Source organism: Copadichromis virginalis, linkage group LG17, assembly GCF_057382275.1.
Source record: "Copadichromis virginalis isolate Kocher_CV1m ecotype Utaka linkage group LG17, C_Virginalis_male_GT1.1, whole genome shotgun sequence".
NCBI lineage: Eukaryota > Metazoa > Chordata > Actinopteri > Cichliformes > Cichlidae > Copadichromis > Copadichromis virginalis.
In genome coordinates this window covers 36,929,478-36,953,714 of record NC_140634.1, presented here as the reverse complement: position 1 = coordinate 36,953,714, position 24,237 = coordinate 36,929,478, and the positions used below count along the sequence as shown (strand labels likewise).

The 24,237-nt window shown below is 37.7% G+C and overlaps 1 protein-coding gene across 1 annotated transcript; it reads right to left on the bottom strand.

The window, feature by feature from the left end:
• Window positions 1-2,051: 2,051 nt before the first annotated feature.
• On the bottom strand, window positions 2,052-20,810 carry muc5e (mucin 5e). The gene is made up of 45 exons (XM_085436501.1): window positions 20,762-20,810; window positions 20,440-20,484; window positions 20,065-20,290; window positions 19,416-19,545; window positions 19,252-19,315; window positions 17,539-17,621; window positions 17,159-17,354; window positions 16,857-16,982; window positions 16,641-16,761; window positions 16,385-16,520; window positions 16,219-16,296; window positions 16,060-16,129; window positions 15,820-15,957; window positions 15,178-15,327; window positions 14,933-15,027; window positions 14,570-14,702; window positions 14,186-14,429; window positions 14,012-14,052; window positions 13,801-13,889; window positions 13,500-13,654; window positions 13,287-13,425; window positions 12,872-12,976; window positions 12,430-12,624; window positions 12,172-12,244; window positions 11,896-12,065; window positions 10,949-11,105; window positions 10,546-10,650; window positions 10,321-10,462; window positions 10,168-10,196; window positions 8,447-9,589; window positions 8,282-8,356; window positions 7,913-8,119; window positions 7,541-7,782; window positions 7,247-7,433; window positions 6,947-7,169; window positions 6,577-6,749; window positions 6,359-6,428; window positions 5,680-5,789; window positions 5,543-5,574; window positions 5,247-5,400; window positions 3,343-3,380; window positions 3,115-3,222; window positions 2,777-2,816; window positions 2,554-2,662; window positions 2,052-2,354 (listed from the first exon to the last, which is right to left on the bottom strand). The coding sequence occupies exons 1-45, from the start codon at window positions 20,808-20,810 to the stop codon at window positions 2,192-2,194; spliced, it is 6,558 nt and encodes a 2,185-aa protein (XP_085292627.1). The 3' UTR covers window positions 2,052-2,191.
• Between the last annotated feature and the right edge of the window lie 3,427 nt (window positions 20,811-24,237).

Below are 24,237 nucleotides of genomic sequence, written 5' to 3'. Positions count from 1 at the left end.
TTTAAACTACACTATATATATATATATATATATATATATATATATATATATATTTTTTTTTTTTTTTTTTTAGAAAGGACTGACTGTGACCACAGTTCACCATGCCATCCACAAATCTATCATTCATTACATATTTCATCAATAAAGTGCTAAACAGCCTGCTGCATATATTACAGTAGTGTAGATTGTAGTTGAAGAGCTAGCCTTACCAACTACTGCCAACTACTAAAAAGAATTTCATGTATCATGAAACAATGAATGAAAAAGAAAGATGACACAGGACTGTTGAGCAGCTAGAATCCTACACCTGGTGAAAATGGGAGAACACTGCTCTTTAAAAGGTCTAGAAACTAATTTCCTCAGAATCCAGATGTTTATGGACTGTTGTTAAAAGAAGAGGTGGGGCTACGTAGTGGTAAACATGGAGATGCGTACGTTTTCTCAGTTTATAAATTTAATGTTTTCTTTTGAATAAACTATAAGCTTTTGAGATTTGTGAATGATTACTATACGTCTTAACATTTTCAGAATTTGTCATTTGTAATTTAAAAGGTATACTGAGTTGTGCTCTACTACTATCAAAAGTTCAAAGCTTTTCCTACTTTCTAACCAACATTTAAATGTAGGTGTGTAAAAATGTGTTTTTGATGTCTCAAATGAAAAAGAATATTCTACTTATCAAATACACAATTTCGTTTTCAGCAGGTACCTTTAAATCATGCCAATTTCAAAACTCTCTGACCCTACCCATAGCCAGAGGGTGTTGACCTACAATCTCCTTGTCTGAAGATTTCTAAACAGCTCTAATCCATGTACCAATCCAACAATCTTTGGAATTCCACTTGACCACTTAATGATAAATGATTTTGTTCATTCAGTCTGACCTTGATAACTTAAGGTAAAGGTTTTCCACTGAAGGCCTGATGGGAGGTCAACGGTTGCTTTGTGTGTTTGAGTAAGTATAACTCAGGCACGATGGAGGTATTTGTTCAAAAATGACCAAAGGTTTTATTGACATTAAGAAGTACCATACTCCAATCTGTGTAAGGTAGGTAAAAACAAGCATGTACTCAAACACGGGTCATCCATGACTAAAGGCTGGCAACTGGAAAAAGAGAATGCATTGAAACATTCAGAGTATTGCCAACACCAAATGCTGGATATTAATAAAGGCTTTAAAGCAAGACCTGGTAGCAATATTAAGACATACTTTTGCACTTTTTCTCAACGGGTTATTATCTGTGGGTAAACTTAATTTCTTATTCATTTAAAAATTGCAAAATGTGAACATGTCTAAATACCTTCTACAGAAACCTTTTGTGAAACATTTAAACTATAACTAACATGTGCATAATTAACTCGTTCAAAATGTTCTCGTTCTCTTAACTGGGACTAGTAGGTTTGAGTCTATTACTCCAGTTCTTTCCGACCTGCACTGGCTCCCCATTAAATATCATATTGATTTTAAAATCTTATTGCTCGCTTTTAAAATCATAAATAATACCGCACCCAGCTGTCTTACTGATCTCCTCAGCTTAGATCAGCAGGCCAAATGCTCCTGGTGCGACCTAGATCTCGGCTTAAGACCAGAGGTGACTGTGCATTAGCCTCTGTTGCACCCTACCTCTGGAATAATCTCCCTCAAGCTATTTGCGCGTCTGATTCAACTAAATCTTTTAAATCTCAATTAAAAAGTTATTTATTTAGCCTATCCTTCCCGGCTTCCTAGAGCTCGCATTTGTAAGTGTGCTGTAATTTATCTTTTTGCTCTGATTAATGTTTATAATGATTTCATTTCATTTCATTGCCTTTTGGCTTGTGCCTACTGTATTCTTGGTTAGTTATGTCTCCCTCCTGTCAATATATTTGTATCTTTTATTGCTTTTATTTGATTCTGTGAAGCACTTTGGCATACCTCTGGTTTTTAAATGTGCTATATAAATAAAATTGTATTGTATAATTTTTAAAAAATACACTGAGACAAATGGGTAGGAATCGTGATGAAGTTTATTATGGAGTTTTTACATTCAAGAAAACAGAGAATACATGCCTTCATAATAGCAAATCATTCACTTTATTTGATATAAAACTGATTCAGCATTTACTTTATATAAGGAACAACATTTTAATACATTTAGTTTTCATGTGACAGTCTAATGGATAATTCTTTCTTTCATCTGAGTTTTATTTTTCAGCTTGAGCCGGAAGATCTACAAGCACAGCTGGTGATGTGCTTGTAGTAGTATTGTCTCGTACTGAGGTCAGAGCAAAGCAGAGTCACGGGCCTCCTCTCTGATATCCAGTCCAGACAGCATGTGTTGCGCTGCTCCAACAGGTCACCATGTAACTCCACCCTGTTGCAGAGGAGAATGGGAGTGGGTGAAAGTGGGATAGAAGAGAGAAACAAAAAATCTAAATTTCAGAAAAATATCCAAAGTTCGCACAGAATTCATACAACGAATCTAGATGCACTTTTCTTTGGTTAGTGATTATGAAGTGAATAACAAGGGCCTCAAATGCATTAATTTGCATCATCACTATTGCTCATCTCACCTTGGCTGAGATTCACATTTCCCCTGACACACAGGCATCTGCATGACAGTGGTGCAGTTATCTACGGTGATGTTGAGGGTGGACATCCTAGCAGCACAGCCCTGGTTACCTGAAGTTTGAAGTAACAAAGTAGAGGTGGAACAATGTAAAGAGTGTGAAATTAAAATAAATAAATTATAGCTTTCATTTCTATGTGAAATGTTAGATTTAGGGTCTGACTTACATGTAAAGCAGCAGTGTTGGTCATCCCAGATTCTGTCCTCCTAGAGAAAAAGCCCCACAAGTTGTAGACTTTAATTCTTGCGCTTGTTCACACAGTATTTAATTGTAGTTTCTAAGCATCTTTTAAGGGTAAGTCTTTCTTTCTCACAGTGCTTGTTCTGACAGTGTTATTCTATTGTTATTATTTGACATTTAAATATTGAATATACATGAATTCTAACACTTTAGCTTTGAAAAGCTCTGCAAATAAATGTAAGTACTGTGTAAAGCTTCACCGATATGAGCTTATTATTGTAGAAAATCAATCTAAGATTTTACAGTTTACTTGAACATTTTTACCTCAGAGCAGCTTTCATTGGAGCAGACTTTGGTCTCAGTCTGAATGCCGTCTTTACTGCACTTCAGTGACCTGCAGGGATGGGCAGGATCTGTCCACTGATCTCCCACCTACATGCACAAAGAACATTTTTAATTTAAAATGAAGAATCAGACAATGGTTGACAATGATTAACAATTTCAATCAATTTAGTACAAAGAGACATTACAATAAAATTCAATGCAGCATACCTTGTATATCTTCTCATTATAACTGCAGGTCTTGTCAACTGAAAAAAAAAGACACGTTTTTGTGTGTGTGTTTGACTTTGCTATGTTTTTAACAGCAGACATTTTGATATGAAACACAAGTGTTATTAAGGTTTAACCTAACATTAGTTAATGTGATTTGCAATAAATGTGTGTGCCTAATATTTCATGTCAAAATGTTTCCTAAATGATTAATTAATTAAGAAGAGGCCACTTTAGGCTTCTCCCTCGATACAAGGGGTCACCACAGCAGGTAGCTGCATTTGAGTTTATGCTGGATGCCCAAATGGGATTTGTGGATGTGAACTACAAACCTTTTACATTCAAATGCATAAATCATTACAATATGGAGCCACCTATTAAACAAATCACCCAAACAAACAAATTAAAAAAACGACAACAAGTAACTGACTCTTCAAATATATTCTGGGTCACTAACAACATCAAAGATGCAGCTTCACACAACTAAAATATATCTGCTAATAGATATAAGGTGTTGTTCTACATGTATTTGTGTATTTGTTACTTGCTCTTCTGCGATGCATTATCACATAATTGCCAGTTGAGATTTGGAAGTATGAACATGTATGCCAAGATATCAGCAGGAATCTCTTATCTCGTATATATGATATTTTTGAAGCATTACCAACAACAAAGTTTGTGAAAACTACTCCAGAACTACTTCTTAATGAATGATGATAGCGATAGGTATGGAAACTGGTATTGGTGGAATCATTCTACCATGCCTTTTTTTTTTTTTTTTAGTTTTTGCTGGTAAACTGGTAAAAATGAAGCTTTGGCTTCTAGTTTGGAGTAATCATTGCTGAGAACTAGAGATCACACTTGTTGAGATTAGACTGTATCTAGAGTCAGGGTTAGTTTGTCTATGCCAATTTTTCCCTTTCACTGTCATATTTTCATCATTTTGTGCAACAAATTCCAACTAATTAAAAGCTGAATATTGTGCTGACATTTTGTCCTCGCTTGGATACAATTTTTTTTAAAAAGGCAATTTACGAAAAAAAATAAAAATAAAAATTTGCAGTCCTGTTTGACCTTATAGTTATGGAATATAATAATTAATTGTTTGTTTTGTGGGGAGGTTTGCAATCATACACTGCAAAATCTCCAGTGTTAAATTGACACTAGAAAGTGTCTATATGTGTCCACTCTTTTGAGTGTTAAATTAACACTTTTGACAGTGTTATATTTCTAACAGGAAGCTAGTCAGTGTTGAAGATTAACAATGACTAACACTGAGCAGTGCTGATTTGCTATCATTTGCAGTGTACTTCAAATATAACTTCCAAATTGAGTGTACAGGAAAGGAAAATACCTGGAGGTTAGACAATGTTAAGTTCATAATATACCCAACCCCTGAAAAGTAAGTTTACTTACCAGGTAATATTGGAAAATATTGTTTGTCTTTCTACAAAATTACCAAAAAATTATGCAGTGCTTTAAATTACTTATGAAGTACTTAAATTGACTTATAATACAATCATTTGTTTTCTGTAAAAATCTGATTTGTTACCCTCTTGTTCCACTTTACCTACTTTTAAGTATTTGTACTTTATTTAAATATATTGTCATTTATTTTAAATACATTGAAAATCTGATTAATTACAAGTGAATTGCACCTTTAATCATGGGCCATATTAAAGATTGTTACCCAACATACTTATTTGATAAGTACGGCTAATGTGATTACCAATTTTAGGAACAGCGCATTACCTTACTTTGTTGCAAATACATTTGACTAAAGCACATGTCATTACGCAAAAAAAAAAAAAAAATACAGAAATTCTATAATTCTAAAAGATACTGAAAACTTTAAAAAAATCAATCATTAACTGAACTAGAAAATATGAAACACCTTTACTTACCACAAATCGCATCACCACAGCAGGAAGTGTTTATCAAAACTGCATTGGGGCCACAGAGGGGAGCTGGCTTAGGAGGTGGTGGAAAGCACTCTTCAGTCATAGTCTGGTTGTTACATCTACACAGTTTGCAGTTGGACTGCCAGACTTCACCAGGCTGAAACACACATACAGAAATATTTGTAAATCTACACTCAGATCTAATACTAATACGCTTAAATTATTTGAGCTAAACTGTTGATTACAGAATGTGTCACATAACAGCAGCATCCCTGTGGAAATTTGTAGCTTTTACTTACAAGTTTAGGTTCTCCACTTGGTCCTTTGCAATCTTTAGGGAAAAAAGAAAGAAAATCCTTTATTTATCTTCCTGTAAAAGACTTCAAACAAAAATTGTCTAGGTGTCATTGTCATCATCTTAGGCTATACAACTTACAGGAACAAACAGGCAAACAGATGTTTGAGTGATTTCCTGCTCTGGTCAGGTTGCTGGGACAGAAACAACCTGTGCTTTTTTTTTCAAGCAAAGCTCCTGGATAGCGCACGCTAAAAAGCCGGAGAAAAGCATGAAAATGGTGTAAATCTTCAGAATAGTATATGAAGGAAAAACATGTGGAAATTACAAGGTGCAATCAGAAAACAGCTTCCCCAATAAAAATCGAAACATATCTAATTTCAGATATGGGATGGCCAACAAACACATTGTTTCAATGCACCAGACGTGAAGCTGCCAGACACACCAAATTTCATAAGGTATCCCTTAAATGAGATTCCTCAGAAAATTATAGTAAAACTCAGCCTTGAAAATCTTACGTTGATTAAATTCATGGTGCGAAACTCCACTGATTGTCAAACAAGACAGTGAGGTCACATTCAGAACCCAGTGCATTCAAGCATTTACACTCTGGACTCTTAAAAAGTGCTGTTTGGCTCCTTGACATAAAAGTTATTCCAGTTTGACACAGAAGTTGATGCAAGTGGTAAAACTAGTCTAAACCTAGCCTCCCAGGAGGCTTTCCTAATGTGCCTTGGAGAAGACCACAAAGAGATCAGTCTTATATGACCAAGCTGATTAACTTTTTATCTGCATCACACCAAAAGTAAAGTTTCCTAACCCTCCATAGCAGAAGTCATCCAACTTTGTGCTGCATTCTCTGTAAACCAATCCTTCTGGACATGGCACATCTGAAACACGATCAAGGACACTGACGTTAATAATACATCAATTTAAATTAGAACTTGCAAAGAAAGCAAATTTATTCATAAATCACTTAATTTCTAGCTTTACTGGTTTGCCATGTTAATTGTAAGACAAAAAAAAGACGATGCATACCACAGGTTCCATTAGTCAGTCCTCTCCAGTCAATACAGAAACCAAAGCTTTTACATTCTCCTGCAGCTTGCTCCAGAGATGAGCAAGAACCATTTAGGTTCCTGCATGAATCAAACTCACAGTTCTTCTTTTTAAGGTTTAGATCCACGTAGTTGCTGCAGTTTTCAAAGACACTGGAGAAATTGAAACAAAGTGAATTTAAGAATATTTGCTGAAATTATACACAAAGAGACAGAGAGCCACACACTATTACAATTAATAATCAAAATAAAGCAGTATATAACATGTAGATTTATCATGAAGTACACTTGAAGCAGTTTTAACACAACAAATCCATGATTAGTAGGCTACATTCATGTGTGGACCTTACGGGTGAAGTAGAAGTTCACATAATGGGTTTGGAGGGCAGGGAGGCGGAGGTGGGGGAGGAGGTACTGAGGTTGGCCCAGGAAGACAGGGTACATCCCTTGGTGCAGAATTACAGGCAGGCTTCAGAGGATCTGGATACACCCAGTCATAGGCCGTCTTATCACAGCAGCTATCATCCTCAATCTGCCCTCCTTTACGAATACACGATGCTCCACCACACACACCTGCAGGGAGAATTGATAAGTGAGCTCTGATAAGCTTATACTTCTAACACACTTCTAGCACTCCATCCAGTACTCACCGCATTGTCCCTGGGTGTTATTGACGAAATGCTCCATGGCCAGGTTCACAACCAGGGTATAGGATGGAGTGAGGGAGACATAAGAACGAATCTCTGGGAGATGAATTGACACCATGTACCCTGTGGTCTCAAATCTGAAACCATTCTCCTCATATGGTGGTTGGACTGTCACATTGTTCAGTGTAGCCTAAAGTATAATAACATTATCATCAAAATTAGCTGTCTTTCCAGTGAGTATTCTCAGTTACAAACTGCTGTATAATTACTGAATATGGATGCATGATGAAATCCTACCTGCACTACAAACAATTGTGTGTTGATGTTGAGCGCAGCTACATTGTTTTGATATTTCAGAATGAGTCCTTTGGCACAGGAGCCTTGCAGGCCCGGCACGCAATAAAAGTTGTCCACAGCAATGGTCAGATTATGACGTGGTGACTGCTCCTCCACCAAGACGTAGGAGCACTGATCCAAGAAATCAAAGGGTATTCCTTGGAAAGAAACATAGTGGGGATCCCCAAACAGCTCACAGTGACCTGGGAATGGATAAAAACACAATTTGGATTTCAGCTAAAAATAAGAATCTGTCAAAATGCCAACCTGAGCCAGCTGCACAACTCTAATAATGACATTCTGGGTTAGTCAGTCAGTGGTATGGTCACTTACAGTCACATTTCCATGTTTCACAGCATCCATCCGAGACCTTTACGGCCCGTTCTCTGGGACAGGGCAGAGCTGTAGACTTTGGGCAAACCACTGGGGTCAACTCTATCTTTCCACCAACACAGTGCTTATCAAAGCAGTCCTCTGACCATGTCTCCCCACAAATCCAGCTTTTTTTACTCTTCAGGTCTACACATCTACAGACTGGTGCTGTGGCAGAAAACAGGGAACACAAAAATACAGAAACATTGATTAGGTTATTCTCGTGAATGACTACTATGATCATAAATGAAAATGTCTAGTTGGTAGTTAGTTAGGTGGTTGTAGACATAGTAAATATTGTGGGAGCTTCTGTGCTGGTAGCAGTCATACCTGACGTTACAGTAGTTGTTGCATTGGTTGCAAACGTGCTTGTTGGCCGAAGTGTTCCAAATGTTGTGGGAAATACTGCCAGAGATATAATATCGTTTAGGTTACTCACATAAACGACTGCTATGATGATGAATGAACAGTGCAAAACAGATACATAACATTTACCTTGGGAGTTGTTCTGAGGTGGTGTTGTTGTGATTGGGGGTCCTGTATTAATTTCGGGTGTGGATTCTGTATTAATAGATGAAAATGTTGTGGTGCCTACTGAAGTGCTATGGTTTCCCATTGTTGTAGCACCTGTTTCTGTTATTTCTGTTTGTCCAGACGTTGTCACAGTATTAGTTATCAGTGGCGACGTAGATTTAGATGTTGTTGATTCAGAGTGGGAGGTAGTAGGTTGGGTGGTTGTAGTAAATACAGTGGGAACTTCTGTGCGTATTGCTGTCAGACCTGAGGTTACAGCAGATGTAGAATTGGTTGCAAAGGTGCTGGTGGACTGAAGTGTAGTGACTGTTGGCTGCGTATGTTTTGTCGATGGTGGAGGTGTTGAGACATATGTTGATATAACTGTGTTTGTCGGCTCTGATTCTGTGGCCCGTGTTGTTGAAGCATTAAGGAATGAAGTACTTGTAGGTAGGTAAGAGGTTGAAAGTACTGTACTAGCAGATTCAGTGGGAGTCTCTGTTATAGACTCTGTTACTGTTGTAGGGTGTGTCGAGTGAGTTGCAGATGTTGAAAAAGTTGACAGTGATGTGGAGAGTGTGCTGATAGTAGCTGTAGTTGTGTTAGCTTCTGTAGGGGCTATTGAGGTAATGGTGGTAGGTAAAGTAGTTGTTGGTTTAGTGGTGTAAAATTTAAATGACCGATTGTTACCGGTCACTGGATCACTGGTAAAAGTCGCCATTGTTGTAGCAGTGGTGGTGGACCCTGTGGTTCCAGTTGTAGTTTTAGTAGTTGCTGCAGATGTAGTAGTGGGCGTTATTAACCATGTTTCGCTGGTACTTGAAGTAGTCGTAGTGTTTGGTTCAGAGGTGGTGGGGGACCATGTTACAGTAGTAGTTGAAGTAGCTGTAGTTGTTGGCACAGGAGTTGTTAATATAGCAGAAGTGGAGGGCATTGTTGACCATGTTTTTCTAGTAGATGAAGTTAGTAGAGAGGTAGCAGTGGGTGTCGACCATGTTTCAGGGGTAGTTGAGACTGTGGTAGTGGTAATCACTGGTGTAGTAGTAGTAGTAGTTGTTTCACTTGTAGTTGAAGCAGTTGTTTTGAGAGATGTTATTAGTGTGGTGGTAGTTGTGGGCGGAAGTGCTGTTGAATTAAAATTGATAATAAGTGCAATTATTAAAAGAAGGATCCATAAAAGCACATATTATTTAAAAATAATAATAAATTTCAATAATATTTCCTTGTATTCTCTATCATTACATTACATATGTTTGCCTTCAGTAACGTTTTTTACCCATTATCACTCCCAACTCCTCACATGTAGACACAATTGATCCCATACACATCACATTTTAACATGCTGGGTATTACTTTGTATTTCAGCATAGAAGATAATTTGATAGATTTAAATAGTAGTCGCACAATGTCTGAAATAGAGACAAATTTTCTCTGCTGGTTTGTAATGTAATGTCACTCATGGTTACCAAGGAAATGGTGACAAATCTAGTTGAAGATGAAAATCCAAATTCTCTTTTCAAAATGTGGATAACATGTTTTTCTACAACTAGCCAAGTTATGTTGCTCCCTGTGCTTTTACTATCTCATAGCCCTGATTGGTCAGGAGTCCTGAACAAGCACCAATATGTTGTGAGTTAGAATTGAAAATGAATTGTTTTATCGGCCACGTATAGTACACACATGAATGTATTTTTTATACTTACGGCATTTAATTGTTCCATTTTCACAGGAGCTGAATAAAATAGGAGAGTAAGAAATAACCAGCCGTCAGTGTAACTAACAACACAACTTCATGACGATTGCATGGAAAATGTAGATATTTGCATGCCATATATATTGTGAATGTGTCAACTTACCATTCAAAAGAGTTTATTTTCACCACTTGTCCAGGTCGTACAGTCGTGTCATTAAAATAACAAGAGCAGTTCCTCAATGTGGTACAATCACCAGTATTCTCATCATAGTATGGCTTTTCCTTTGGACATCTGGGGTAGCAGCCTTTTCCAAAAAGTAAATATACTCAGTTGTTTGTGCAAGCTGAACTTTAACATGTTAGACTATAACTGAGAAACATTGGTTACCTTCCAGCTTCTGAGTGAAGTCTTTGCCACAGGTCAGAATCCTACCACAGGCTTCATAATGCCAGCTACACTGGCCCTTTTCATTGTAGTAGTCACAGTAGACGGCTAAGATGTAAATTATCACAGTTTATGTTTTGTTGTATTCAGTGTTTTGTAACCTTCAAAAAACATTGATCGCATCATGCAGATTGTTGTACATATCCTTTGATAGTGCCATATCTATTGTCGCTCATGAGTATATTGACAATAACTAAAATACAATAAAATAAAACTGAATTTAACATTAAGCAATGCAGGGTGTGTGTTGGCAAGAACTGAAGCACAGAAAAGAATTTATATAAGCTGGACTGATGATTGGCTGACGACATGCACACCTTATGTGGGGAAAAAGCTTAAAACTTACGGCACATATCAGGTGTCCTCCAATCTATGCAGACGTCCTGGTCACTGCAGGCCTCTGCATAAGCTGCCACAGCTGTGCAGAAACCCAGGAATTTCCCTTCAAACTCACAAGAGCAGGATTCCTGCACACAGGCATGGTAGTAGGGCTCTGGATCCACCTGAGGATCAGTAAACATCAGAGTTGGGAAGTACCTGACTGCAAGTTGTACTTCAATCACAACAAAAATGCAGATGTAATGTTTAACTTTTACCGGCATTAAAATCAGCACAAAAACTTTCATCATGTGGCTTTCCATGGTTGTTGTAATGTGTGGGTGGCTCAGAACCTTTATCCACAAAGTATATTATAAATTCTCGTGAAAAGTTTATGTGCATAATAACATGCCTTTATAAGGGGCATGTTTTGGAACAAATTTCAATGCAACACCATCAAAGGCTGGATGCTGATGCCTTAAAGGTCTCGACAAGCTCCTTTTTGTTCACAGTTTGTTGATGTTGAGCATTGTTTTTTAATTTGTGCTCCCTTTCATCTACTAGTTTTCATTGCCCTAAGCAGTGCTTCTGGATATCCATGTGCACCAAAGTGGTTTTCCTTGCTGCACCTAGAAATGCCTTTTAAGTCTAGGAACTCAAAAATTATTATAATGTTTGCATTACAATTGTTATCAAAAAGCTGTGGAGGAGGGTTTTTTCTCCTTTTTTGCCCAGTTTAAAGATATTTGTTAGGAAAGTAAAAGCAAGAAATGTTATTTAGTTTAATCAAATTAGCTGCAATGCTTATTAAATTTAAAAGAGAAACTGTAATCTAATACATTTTGACAGCAACACTGGTATCAAATTTTCACCGTATACAAAATAAAAGTCCCAATCCTCTCTTTGCGACTCTGCTTAAAAAGTAGTTATTTTTAAGCAAGCACAAGCAACTTGTGTGCAATGTGAAGAACATACTTTCAAGTGACAGTCTTTGAAGGTGCCTCCTTTAAGGATCATACAGCGCCTCTGGGCCCAGGCCGAGCAGTAGGAATTGCGTTCACATGGAAATATCTCAGTGGTCACATCAGTACAAGGGGGAGTTGCTGCCTTCCAGCTGTTGCCAAAGGCCATTGGACTAGAAACCACTAAGAACAGAGTTTTGTTTTTAGTTTGAGTGTCACAGGTAAAGTGTTGGTGTCACTGCAAAGACACCACCCCTAACAAAAAAGGAGAAAAAACTGACTGGTTTACCTGCTGAGCCACTGATCTGCAAGTCATTCAGCTCATTGGAGTCAAAATTCCCACAGAGGCCACACACTCTGTTCTGCAGGTGAGACGGTTTGAAAAAGAAAATGAGTATAAAAAGTACACAGTGGATATGTTATTAATTCAGTTCTGCATTTTTGAATTCTACTTCTCTCCTTTTCAAGCTTTATAGTGAGGATAACAGTATTCTACTACACAAGAATGGTCACGTTTAAAATCCTTCTTAGCATTTTTATTACTCACCCTCCAGTCTGGATGAAGTTCTACGGTGATCCGGGTGTGTTTGTCCCATATTAGAGTTAGACCTTTGCTGGGTACTGAGATTATGATATAGAGTCCCACTGTGTGTATTGTGTAAAGTGGATCTTGCTGCAAAGTCCAGCCTTTTTGGATTTGCTTGGTCACTCTCATGTCATTCAGGATAAGGGTGACTTTGCTCTGGAAGAGCAAGATAGAAGAACAAGATAAGGGATTATTTTACTGGTATATGGGCAGCTACCTCATAATGCACACCATTAATTCTGCAGCAAGTTATGTTCCATGATTCATGAACGACTTGAGTAAATAACCATCCTTTGACTGAGGTTGATCATTTCCAAGTAAGACAAAAAATACACTAATAAAAACTAGTATAACATGACCACCAAATAAAGGTCAAGGAATATTTAGGGACAGAGCCACTTACCTGTAAGTCCAGTATGATGGAGCGTGAACAGGTGAGTGCCTCATCACAGCAGGGCACACTCTCCACTCGGAGAGAAAAGGTGCCGTTTTGACTTCTGCAGTAATCCTGAAATCGAAAAGCATGGTTAAAACTTCCTTATTATATATCAAAAATCATGCATTTTGTTGTAGTTATGAACAAATGGTTACCACCATGACTGAAAGTCAACAGCTACAGTTTTTGTAATAGATAGAGAGAGAGAGAGAGAGAGAGAGAGAGAGAGAGAGAGACCTGGACTTTGTGAAAGTGTATGACTTATATCTCCTACATCATGAATCTGCAACTTTAAAAATAGAATTTACATATCTACATTATATATAAATTTTATATCATGCATGTGAACACATTCATGTTTTGTGATTTTTCTGGCTCTCACCTCTACAAGTGTATACTGGCAGTGACCACCAAAGCGATACCATTTAGCGTCAAAGGTCTGATAATGTCCATTTCCATAGACTTGACATGTCCCGGGACACGGCTCATCTGTGCAGTCCCACTGACCCTGACCACAGACACTGCAAGATAAAGTCATAACACTGAGTTTACAGAAAAACAAAACTTTGCGACTGAACCGGTAAAGTAGCGTTACCATTTTTTACAGTTGGTTTTAACAGTCTCTCCTGCCCTGAAGACTTTACCACTGTAGACACAGGTGCAGTTGTCCCTTGATACACAGTTTCCATGGTGATCTTCATATTGATCATGAGGACAATAACAGCCACTCTCACAAGTCACACTGGCAACCTGAAAATCACACCAACCTGAAAATTACACCTTTGTGAGGAGCAAACGTGTTTATTCTAATAACTAGTCACCCTTTAAAAAAAAAAAAACAACTAAAGATGAAGCCACATTTACATACAAATGGTAATAATTATAAATATACATACCAGTGGTTTGCTGAGACTGTCGCAAGTTTTCTGAGCTGTGTTAACTGGGTATTCTGAGCAGTGCACGCACACCTTTCCATTCCTGCAGCCTGATGCGAACAAATTCATGTATTAAATATATTTCTGAAAGTTTGATATAATAATATGTTTACTGCCGTGACTCTTGCTCATATAGCAATGTATGTCTAGTACAAAAATATAATATATTTACCACAGTCCTTGGAGCACTGCAGTTCTCCATTCTTACAGTTGCTTTTGAAAACACAACATAAGATTAATAAAACTGGAACCATTGTATTTATCATACACCATCAGTTTCATGCTAATACAAAATGTATTTGATCAATTTGAAATTCCTTAAAAAAATCTTTAATGATCAACTCACCACTGTCGTCCATCGATAACAACAGGCCCTGGTGGCGTTATACCGCCGTGATGATGGCATACACATTCAGTCTTTGGTGTACAGATTTGTCCTTGGTTCAGGTGGGTTCCTTCTGGGCAGCCACAGCCCTCCACGGGAGCGTCTTCCTGCCCACAGCGAGGATCAGGAGCAGACAGGGAGCGGCATGTATGGTTGCAAGCTCGCACATTGTAGGAGAACTCTTGGTTCTTTTCACATGTCAGTGCTGTGACAAAAATATTTTGATTCACATTTAATAATCTGCTTATACAATGCATCCTGCAAAAACAAGGCAGAAACTGCCTACATAAGACTATAAGTCGTGTGCAGTAAAAGGAAAACATATTTGCATTTTTAAATGCTTACAGCAGTTGGTAGCCTTCCTCCAGTCACCAAGTTCAACTCCAAGACTGGCACATGCTTTGGCATAGTTGCCCAGAGCAACACACAAGCACTGGACCAAATTGGTACCACAGTTACAAGTTCTTAGGATGCAAGCCTGTAAAAATATAGTCGAAGAGTGGAGTAGAAATATATGCACCGGGGTAATGAGTCAAACAAAAATGTATGCATCTGTATGATCAACATGTTCGCCTTAAACTGGTTTAATTTTATATGCATAATGCAGGTTTAAGTTTTCAACTTGTTATAAAGTTATAAATCAATATGTCAGCACGAGTTAGCTTCAGCAGTTTCTTCAGATTTGGTTGAGTAGTAAAACAATCTTACCGTATGGAACTGATCAGTTGGGATGTAGCCATGGCACTTTGCAAATATCCCAGCTGGGTTGTTCAAGACCGAACACTTTTCATCAGCAAATATTTCTGCAGAAATACATCAAATGCTAAAATAAGTAATGATTTTGCAAAACAATTTAGTATAAAACAGTTTTCTGTGTGTTAAAGACAAAATATAAAAGCATCTTCTCATCTGTGAATTTATAGGACAGTCTACTTTATATGACTGATTGATACCGTTGTCGGTATTAATGCAGGTTGGCGGTATGTTCGGTGTACAACGGCCCACGCTCCAGGACAGCGCAAAAGGTTCAGGTGAGTTCTCGATGATCCCGCTGCTGCTGGTGAAGTCATCTGTGGTGTCCTTGTTGTTGTTGCCACAGAGACCTGAAAGACAGACTTATTATTTTGTCTCAGATTTTTAGAACATTTCCTGCTCGGCAGCCTCCAGTTTGCATAAATACATTTTTATGGTAGAAAATTTGAACATTTATAATGTTTGCTGTGAAAACTGCACATATTTAACAACTTGTAATTTAAGTGCCATTTCTAGAATTCTGTTATATTTGGGTTTTTGTGGTACGGCTTGAGAATTTAAGTGAAAATAGCATTTTCTTTACTTTTGTGACTGAGAATTAAAAAGTATTCTGTATGTCAAAATTTCTGCTGTGAAATCTTTACACAAATTGGAAGAACTGAGCAGAAGGCTTGGTTGTTTCAAGACAGAATAAAATGCTTGTTAAGCTACAAAAATCACATAAAGTTTAAAGTTTGAACTAGAACATTTTTCTGTTTTACCAATAATTTGACAGTTCATAAAATAAATCATGATAAAAGTAATTCCAGGTTTAGTGTGTATTTGTAGACTAATGTACTAACCTGAAATCGTGCCTGTGTGTTTTCCTGGTGGTGTAATGTAAAGTTGGATTTCAGGAGACACCTGGACTTGGATCTTCATACCAAAGGATGTATGGACTTCAACATACATAGAGGACTGCCAGAAAACCAGGGCATGATCTAAAAAGTGAGAGAAATTAGTAAGAGATTTGGTGTTTATGTATCGAAACCATTCAGTATATATTATGAGGCTAGCAGACTAACTAGCATTCTTTTACCTACCAGACTGATGAAGTTCAGTAATTTCTTGGTCTTCAAATTTAACCATGCTGCGTGTGAATGTGTACATTTCCTGCAAATTCCAAATGATGTGCATAATCAGGCTCATTTTTCCTCACTATTAATTGATTTGATAGTTTGTATAGTGTGTGGGATATATACCTGGAAAATCTGGAGAACGACTGTTTGTATAGATGCATGCTTCCCAGAAAATCCAACATTTATTGTCCAGTTTAAGCCCTGCATGTGGTCATGAAAACAACATAGCATCACAATCATGCACAGTCGTCCTAATGTCACATATTTGTGCTGTAGGCTGTGTGTTTACCTGTGAGGCCACATATGTGCATTTACCAGGAACAACATATTTTTTGCCATCGAATGTTGTTACAAATTGCCCTTCAATGTCACATCTGCCTAGGCAGGAATTCTCTGAGCAATTCCATCCTCCACCATCACATATACTAAGGACAAAAGTTTAAAATGTGTTTTAAAAACTTCTAAACACTTTTATGATTCTAAAGTTAAGGGTTTTTATGTATTAAAATTCCAGTATCATTTTATTTTATTTTTTGGCCACTTACCATGCCTGACACTTAGTGTTACGTCTGTCTCCAGTTAAGTAAGTCCTACCAGAGAAGACACAGGGGCAGCTAGGCACACTCACGCAGCGGAAGTCTTCTGCGTGATCATCAAGCACCTTACCTACAATATAATTCAGTAAATTTTTGATGATGAGTTCTGATTAGTTTCATGTGACTTACCAAGGCAAAAAACAAAATACAGTTCATAGTATTCACCCTTTGGACAGACACAAGTGCTGGTGATAGCCTGGCTGGAAAAGCTGGGGTTAGGGTTGGAGCAGCTGGGAATAAATGCATTACCCTCTTCTTTATAAACCAGGTCTCCAGGACACGTCGGCTCAGCTGCATTCATAAAAACAGAAAGGTAAATCCATCATGAAACTAAATGAAATGTCAGTTAGAATTCATCCTTTATCCGTAAAAGCTTAAAAATCCATAAACAAACAACTTTGCGACTACTATTATGAAGCTTTTAACCCTCTTTAAGACTTTAAGAATGATGATAAATGATCACCTACCACATTTGGTTATAGCTCTCCATTTCTGCCACACATAGCTTTTGTTTCCACAGTGCAGGGCAATCTCTTTGAAGAAAGCACAGCGAACGTATTTGCTGTTTTCAAAGCTGTAAATGTTCTCTTCACAGAGTTGGATATAAAATGGTGTTTTAACTTGCAGACACTCCATAGTGTAAGAAAAGAACTCTCTGCATACCTGCAAATATCATTGGAGGAACATTAACATTTTAGACTAACATCTTTTGTACGGCAACATTTATACAATATGATTATATAACTGATCGATTCCTGAAAACATGAAAACAAAAACAAACGAATAAAGAAAAGTGGATTTAAACTATGAAAATGATTGAAAAAAAACTATTGTAACATCAGCTTACTTGGTTAGTGACAAAGACAGGATCTCGCGTTTGACACGTTTCCTGGGTAAGCTTGCTCTCTGTTATCAGCTGCTGCTTGTTGCCTGTTTTCACAAATAAAATGTGCATTCAACTTTGAACAAAATATGCAAAAACAAATGTTTTATATTCCTAGAGATTGTATTTATCTTTTTTCATGAAAGTATGATACATAGAATTTTTAGAGCAACATACTGTGCTGGAAGAAACGGATGACAGCAGTTAGGTAGGGTCTTGTGCATGTCAGTAAATTAATACCAAATTACTTTCTGTACCAATTACAACATTGCTGCAGACTGAAACAGCCAGAGTGCTGGCCAGACTAGAGCCCAGAACACTGAACAAACAAGTGCATATGGCAACAAAGGCCCAAAGTTGAGCAACTGAAAACTACTTAAAGCAAGAATGAGAAAGTATTTCACTTTTAGAAGTTTTCTTCTTTTTCTTCTTTTGAAATGGCCTTCCCAAAGACTCAACCTCAATCCGACTGAATATGTCTGGACTATGCTTAAAAGTCCATACCAGGAAACCAGAGACGAGGTTGTATAATGTATGTAAAACTGTCCTAATTTTCCTCTTATTTACATCTAGCATAACCGATACTATATATTAATTATAATTACTATTGAATTAAGGCCTATATTAACCGCTATTTCAATTATTTCTGCTACCACCAACATTACCATACCAGCTTTATTTATAAAGCACTTTAACATAAAACCAGGGTTCACAAAGATCTGTACATATACAAATAGCATAAACTAACACACAAACAAAGAAATAAATAAATAAATAAATAAATGAAATCAAACATGTTAAAATAAATTGAGTCTACCTCTTAAAAGAGTGCCAAAGGCTTCAGCAAATAAATATGTTTTAAGAAGCGTAGCTTTATTAAGATGGGCTTTGTTTTGACTAATTGCCTCAAAGGACAAAAGCTAGATAGATCTTACACAGCTCTGACCTGGCTTTCAAGTTTAAGATCTGCCTTCATTTTAACTCCCGGATTAGTGATGATTGGTTTAACATACTGTGCCAGGGAACCAAGATCCGTTTAGTGGTCTCAGAAGTGCCACAAAAAAACCATCACTACTGTTTTATGCTCAATAAAATGCAAAAAGTTCAAAGCCATCCAGGCCCTTATTTCATCAAGACATTTAAGCAAAGGGTCTACGGAGAAACCATTTATCTTTTTAGGAGGGAAATAAATCTGCGAGTCATCGGCATAACAGTGGAAAGAAATCCCATGTTTCCTGAAAATAGAGCCAAGGGGTAGGAGATATAGGGAGAAAAGAAGGAGGCCTAAAACTGACCCCTGTGGTATCCCACATTGAAGAGAAGCAGCAGAGGACACAAACTCCCCAAGTTTCAAAGAGAAAGTTCGCTTTGCCAAATAGGATCTGAACCACTGCAGTACAGCACTCATAACACTGCTCCAAACGGGAAATTAACATTTATGATCCACTGTATCAAAACCAGCCGTTAAATCTAAAAGCACGATAATAAACCACAGTCACCTGAGTCAGTTGCTAAAGACAAATCATTAAAAACTCTTAAAAGGGAAGATTCAGTAGTATGTAAAGCTTTAAAACCAGCCTTTTCTTCACTTGTGTACAATATTGTGCTGTTGCTTATGTTATTAGACTTATACTACAGCTATTAGTTGTTAGTTTATTTGTGCTGTAGGTGACATACTTGTTACGTTGTGTTTTCCACACAGTCCAGTCATGTCAGTGCTCAGCTCTTGCTGCAGCTCCACCTGAACAGCAAATCACATAGAAGCTTCAGGAATTCTTCTTAGGGATTTATAGATTCTGTACATTTGACTTTGTTTAGGCTTTCATACATTATCCTCTTACCCACAAACTGTCTATTCCTCCAGGTACACTATGCCAGGTGACAGAAAGTGGAAGCAATGAGCTCCTCAGTCTAGTGTAGATGCCGTACTGAAAAATATGCTGGTAGGTGTGATCGTATGGAAGGGAGACACTGTAAGAAAATACACAAGGAAGACCTGCTCAGAAATGATCGGAGGTCTCACTTCTTCAGTTTTGGAAAATAAGTGAAAAACAGGAAATAATAATACAAAACAGCCTTTGCAGAGAGTGAGAGTATCTAGCGAATAGAATATCGTGTGTTTTTTCATTAAACTCAACCACAAAGACAAACACTTAATAATGCACAGTGTCCCAGGGCCAGCGCTAATAATGAACTAGCACTGATGGTAGAAGTGCTGAAATACCTGCGAGCATGATCGGCTTGGTTAGGTGGTTGAGTATGAGTGACATTTGAGTTAATGAACTAAAGTGTCTTTGGACAAAACACTTTGCTGGTGCCTCACATGCTTACGCTAACTGGTGTTCTGGAGCCAAAAAATGAGTAATTTAAGATCAGATGTTAAGAAACAAGGATCAGATTGTGTCTCGTGCAAATGATATTAGGTTTCAAAGTCAAGCAGTTTTCTTCAAATGAAGCACTAACTTAGTGGATCCATATTTGAGGACAAACCTTTTCTTCTCCACCAGGATGCTTCCATTCTGCAGAACAGTCCGGACTTTGTTCATTGTGATCTCGACTTGAACCAGCAGCCCGCTGTCTCCTCGCCGTATGGTTATGTCGTATTCCACACGATTGTGGGTGAAGCGGGTGAGAGTGAACGGGCAATTGGACCTCACGTAGTAACCCAGGCCTTTGAAGGGCTGGACGACTCCACTGCCATACGTCCTGCAAGTAACTGATCATGGCAAAGTTAAGTTGCTTACAAATTTATCGTTCAGAGATGGACAAGGGACCAAGTAAAGTAATGAAGACTGTGTAATTACTGTAAAAAGGATTGACTCTCTAAAATTAAGTTATCAAGCGACGACACTGACTTATACTCACATTTCTGAGTTTCTTTTGTTGTCACTGATCCACCGGTCCCAAAAACTGAGAGGTAAGGAAAAAAGACAATGTAATAACACTTTAACAACAACATTCAATTACAAGGAAAACTCCTTGTAAATATGAAAATACAGTGCATCATACTGTAGACAGGACAGTATACATCAACATTTTTTCTCTAATGTTTTTCTAAGATAAGAAGGAAAACCATAGTAATGCATGAAATCAATATATAACAAATATTTACACTGCTTTGATTTGTTACTTATTCTGCTTAAAATAATTAATTAATATTCAAAATATATAAATAAATGCATGGTACCTGAGACCAGTAAAAAACAGACAGACAGCATCCGTTGCTGAGGGGTCATTTTCTTCTTTCTGTGCAAGTGCAACCAGGAGGATGTGCCCAACCACCCCACTCCGTCCCTTATATATGCAACGACCATACATACACACACACTGCATGAATCACCACCACCACAGGGATGTGTGAACTAACATGCACACACCTGCTTCTTTACCAGGAAACTAAAAATTTCAAAGAAAATATGGTCATTATGTGATAACAAGGAAATTAATACACAATGCTGAAAAAACAGCTCATTTAAAGCATGCCATTATTCTATAATATAAGGTTACATCAAGAATTCAACAATTCCCTGTACTGATATATATTCCTGTGGGAAATTGCTAGTGTTGCGTATCAAAGAATTTGGCAAAGGAACCCAAAAAGGAATTGGTTCACAAACAAGCTAAAAAGCAGAAACTTAAGACTTTAGATCTTGTGTTTCCTTGTTGAGCAGGTGCCACAAATTAGAAGTGCACAAATCCGTGGGGGTTTTTTTTACATTTCCTAAACTGGAAACCGGTAATTTTGTCATGATTCATTCCTTCAGCAAAAAATAAGGTACTTTCTTAAATAATAGCAATATGTCAACTCCATCCTTAATAGGTGAGATATTAAGTATTGCATTATGTACAAAGAGGGATGCCTACGTTTGGCAAACTTCACCAGTGTTGAAGGTCAATACACGACAAACAGAATAGAATGAAAAGTGAGCGCTGGTAACTGATGAGAGTGCATGAACCAGGATGTAGTTAATTATTTTTCATTGCTAGATCGGAGGGAAAGCACCACAGAATCACAGAGATGTCCATCAGATCACGCATCAGATGACCTCAATAGGTCACGTAATAGGGTGAGGCAAGGTCCCACAGTGGTTTTAACCTGATACCTCTAGTGGTAATGACCCACACGTTTTTTCACTGCTTGGGTCATGTGGACTTAAAGAAGTCTAGTAACTTTCTTATCCCAGCAGGTAGAATGTGAAAGGCAGTGCACACTCTTAAAAGGTTGCCAGTGTTTTGCAGGGATGCAAAACTATTCAGTGGTAAATATATTTTTCTTTTAGTTACTTCCTGTTGTACTTAGTGAGTCAGTTAGAACTGCAGAAGTTGTTTGTTTTGGGGGTTTTTTTTGAATGTGCACTCTTCTCCATTAAGTGCTTTAGCCAAGTTAACATATGCACAGCATACTCATCACAGGTGGAACCAGGAACACTGACTAGCTTTGTTCCTTTGAAAACCAAACACAGCCACTACGTATTAGACCTGTGCTTTCATGTAATGACAAGTCACAATGCCTCATCTGCACATGATCCTGGAACTTGGTAATCTGGATTTAAATGTATTCTTGATTGCTTATAATTGCTGTTAATAACACCTCTGCTGTTTGCAGGTACCCAGGCCACTTGGCTTAAAAGGTTGTTCAAAATACTACGGTCTCTTTCCTGTTTTACTCTTTTTGAAAATTCTTCACACAAAGACTGGGGATAGAGTTCTCTTCATTCTTTCCTTTTGTTCCTGTAATTCTATAACTTTACTTGAGCTAGCCTATCCATTCTAGTGCAAATACCATATACAGTGGTGTGAAAAAGTGTTTGCCCCCTTCCTGATTTCTACATTCTTTGCATGTTTGTCACACTTAAATGTTTCAGATCATCAAACAGAATTAAATAGTAGACAAAAATAATACAAGTAAGCACAAAATGTAGTTTGTAAATGAAGGTGTTTATTACTAAAAGGAGAAAGACTGACACAGCTGGTCTCAGTCAAGAAATCTCTTAAACACGACCTGCCTGACAAAGTGGAATAGATGAAAAGATCCTCAAAAGCCAGACATCAAGCAATGAAAATTCAGTAGCACTGAATCTTAACGTGGCTGAGTGAATGTACGGAAACCAGCTTGGACTTTCCCACCAACTGAGTTCAGCAAAAGTGGGAAACAGCATCTCCAGTTCCATCTCCCTGTTCATCAGCTTCCCTCAGGGCTGTGTCCTGAGCCCACTGCTGTTCACGTTGCTGACACGTGCATCACATCATCAGATGACATAACAGTGGGACAATAACGACCTGTCCTACAGAGAGGAGGTGAATTAATTGGTGGACTGGTGCAGTGTTATGAATCTGTTCCTGAATGCCGAGAAGACCAAGTCCTCACCATCAGACCTGAACTCTTCAAAACACAGTGCTACCTGTGTGAAAAAACGGTAATTTTTTCACATAGGGCCATATAGGTTTGATTTTTTTTTCACTTTCATGATAAACACATTTATTTAGAAAATGCATTTTGTGTTTATTTGTGTTATCTTTGTCAAACACCTTTTTACTCTTTGCTGTTTGTATTTTTGATCTCACCAGTTAAACTTTTTAATTAAGACTTGGTCAAAGAAGGAAATTTCTCAATTATACTAAAGAAATAAATAAATACCCAGAGAAAAGATACTTTAAATCAGGACATGTGTCTCCATTTTCTGCTGCCACCTGAGGCTTGGCAATGTGACAGCCTATCGCGATTTGTCATCTGCATTTCTTGCTGCTGGAAGCAAACAGTGCACTGGTTAGATCAAATGGAAACACAGTGAAGAAACAGGAGAAGCAGAGTTGTAAACAATGAAAGGAAGGTGCACAACTCAGGGTACTCGTTTGTGCACATCTTAATCTAATATTTTCTCCTTAATAACCATTACCAAAACAAATCTTTCTGGTATTTAAATAATAAGATTGATGGTGTTGAGTAGGGTTTGTTTTCATGGTTTCTTTGTCTCCATTCTTAAGTCATTATGACACGTTACAATGTGTAGGGTTTTGTCCATATAATATTAAATTGCTTAGCTAATTATAGGCCAATCTCCAAACTTCCTTTCATGTCAAAAATTATAGAAAGAGTAGTTGTCAAACAGATCGTCTGCAGAGAAATGCCTTATTTGAAGAGTTTCAGTCAGGTTTCAGAGCTCATCAAAGTACAGATTTAGTGAAGGTTACAAATGATCTTCTTGTGGCCTCTGACAGTGGACTCATCTCTGTGCTTGTCCTGTTAGACCTCAGTGCACCTTTCAATGCTGTTGACCATAAAATTCTATTAGAATGGTTAGAGGATTACAGGTACTGCGCTGCAGTGGTTTGTATCATATCTATCTAATACAGAGGTTCCCAAAGTGTGGGGCCCACTGAGCCATTGCAGGGGGGGAACAGTGCTTGGACACTGCTAGCATAATTGACAGGTTTTTGACGGGGCTCCCACGCAAACGCAAAGCAAGAGATGAAGCATCGCCAAATATGTTTCTAAACCAACTTCATTTCAAAGCTAAAGACTAGAAAATATGGTGAAGCATGTCTTCCCTTTGGCTTCACCTCATCAGAAGACATAGCATACATTTTCACTGCTATGCTGATGACACCCAACTCTATCTATCCATGAAGCCAGATAACACACACCAATTAGTTCAACTGCAG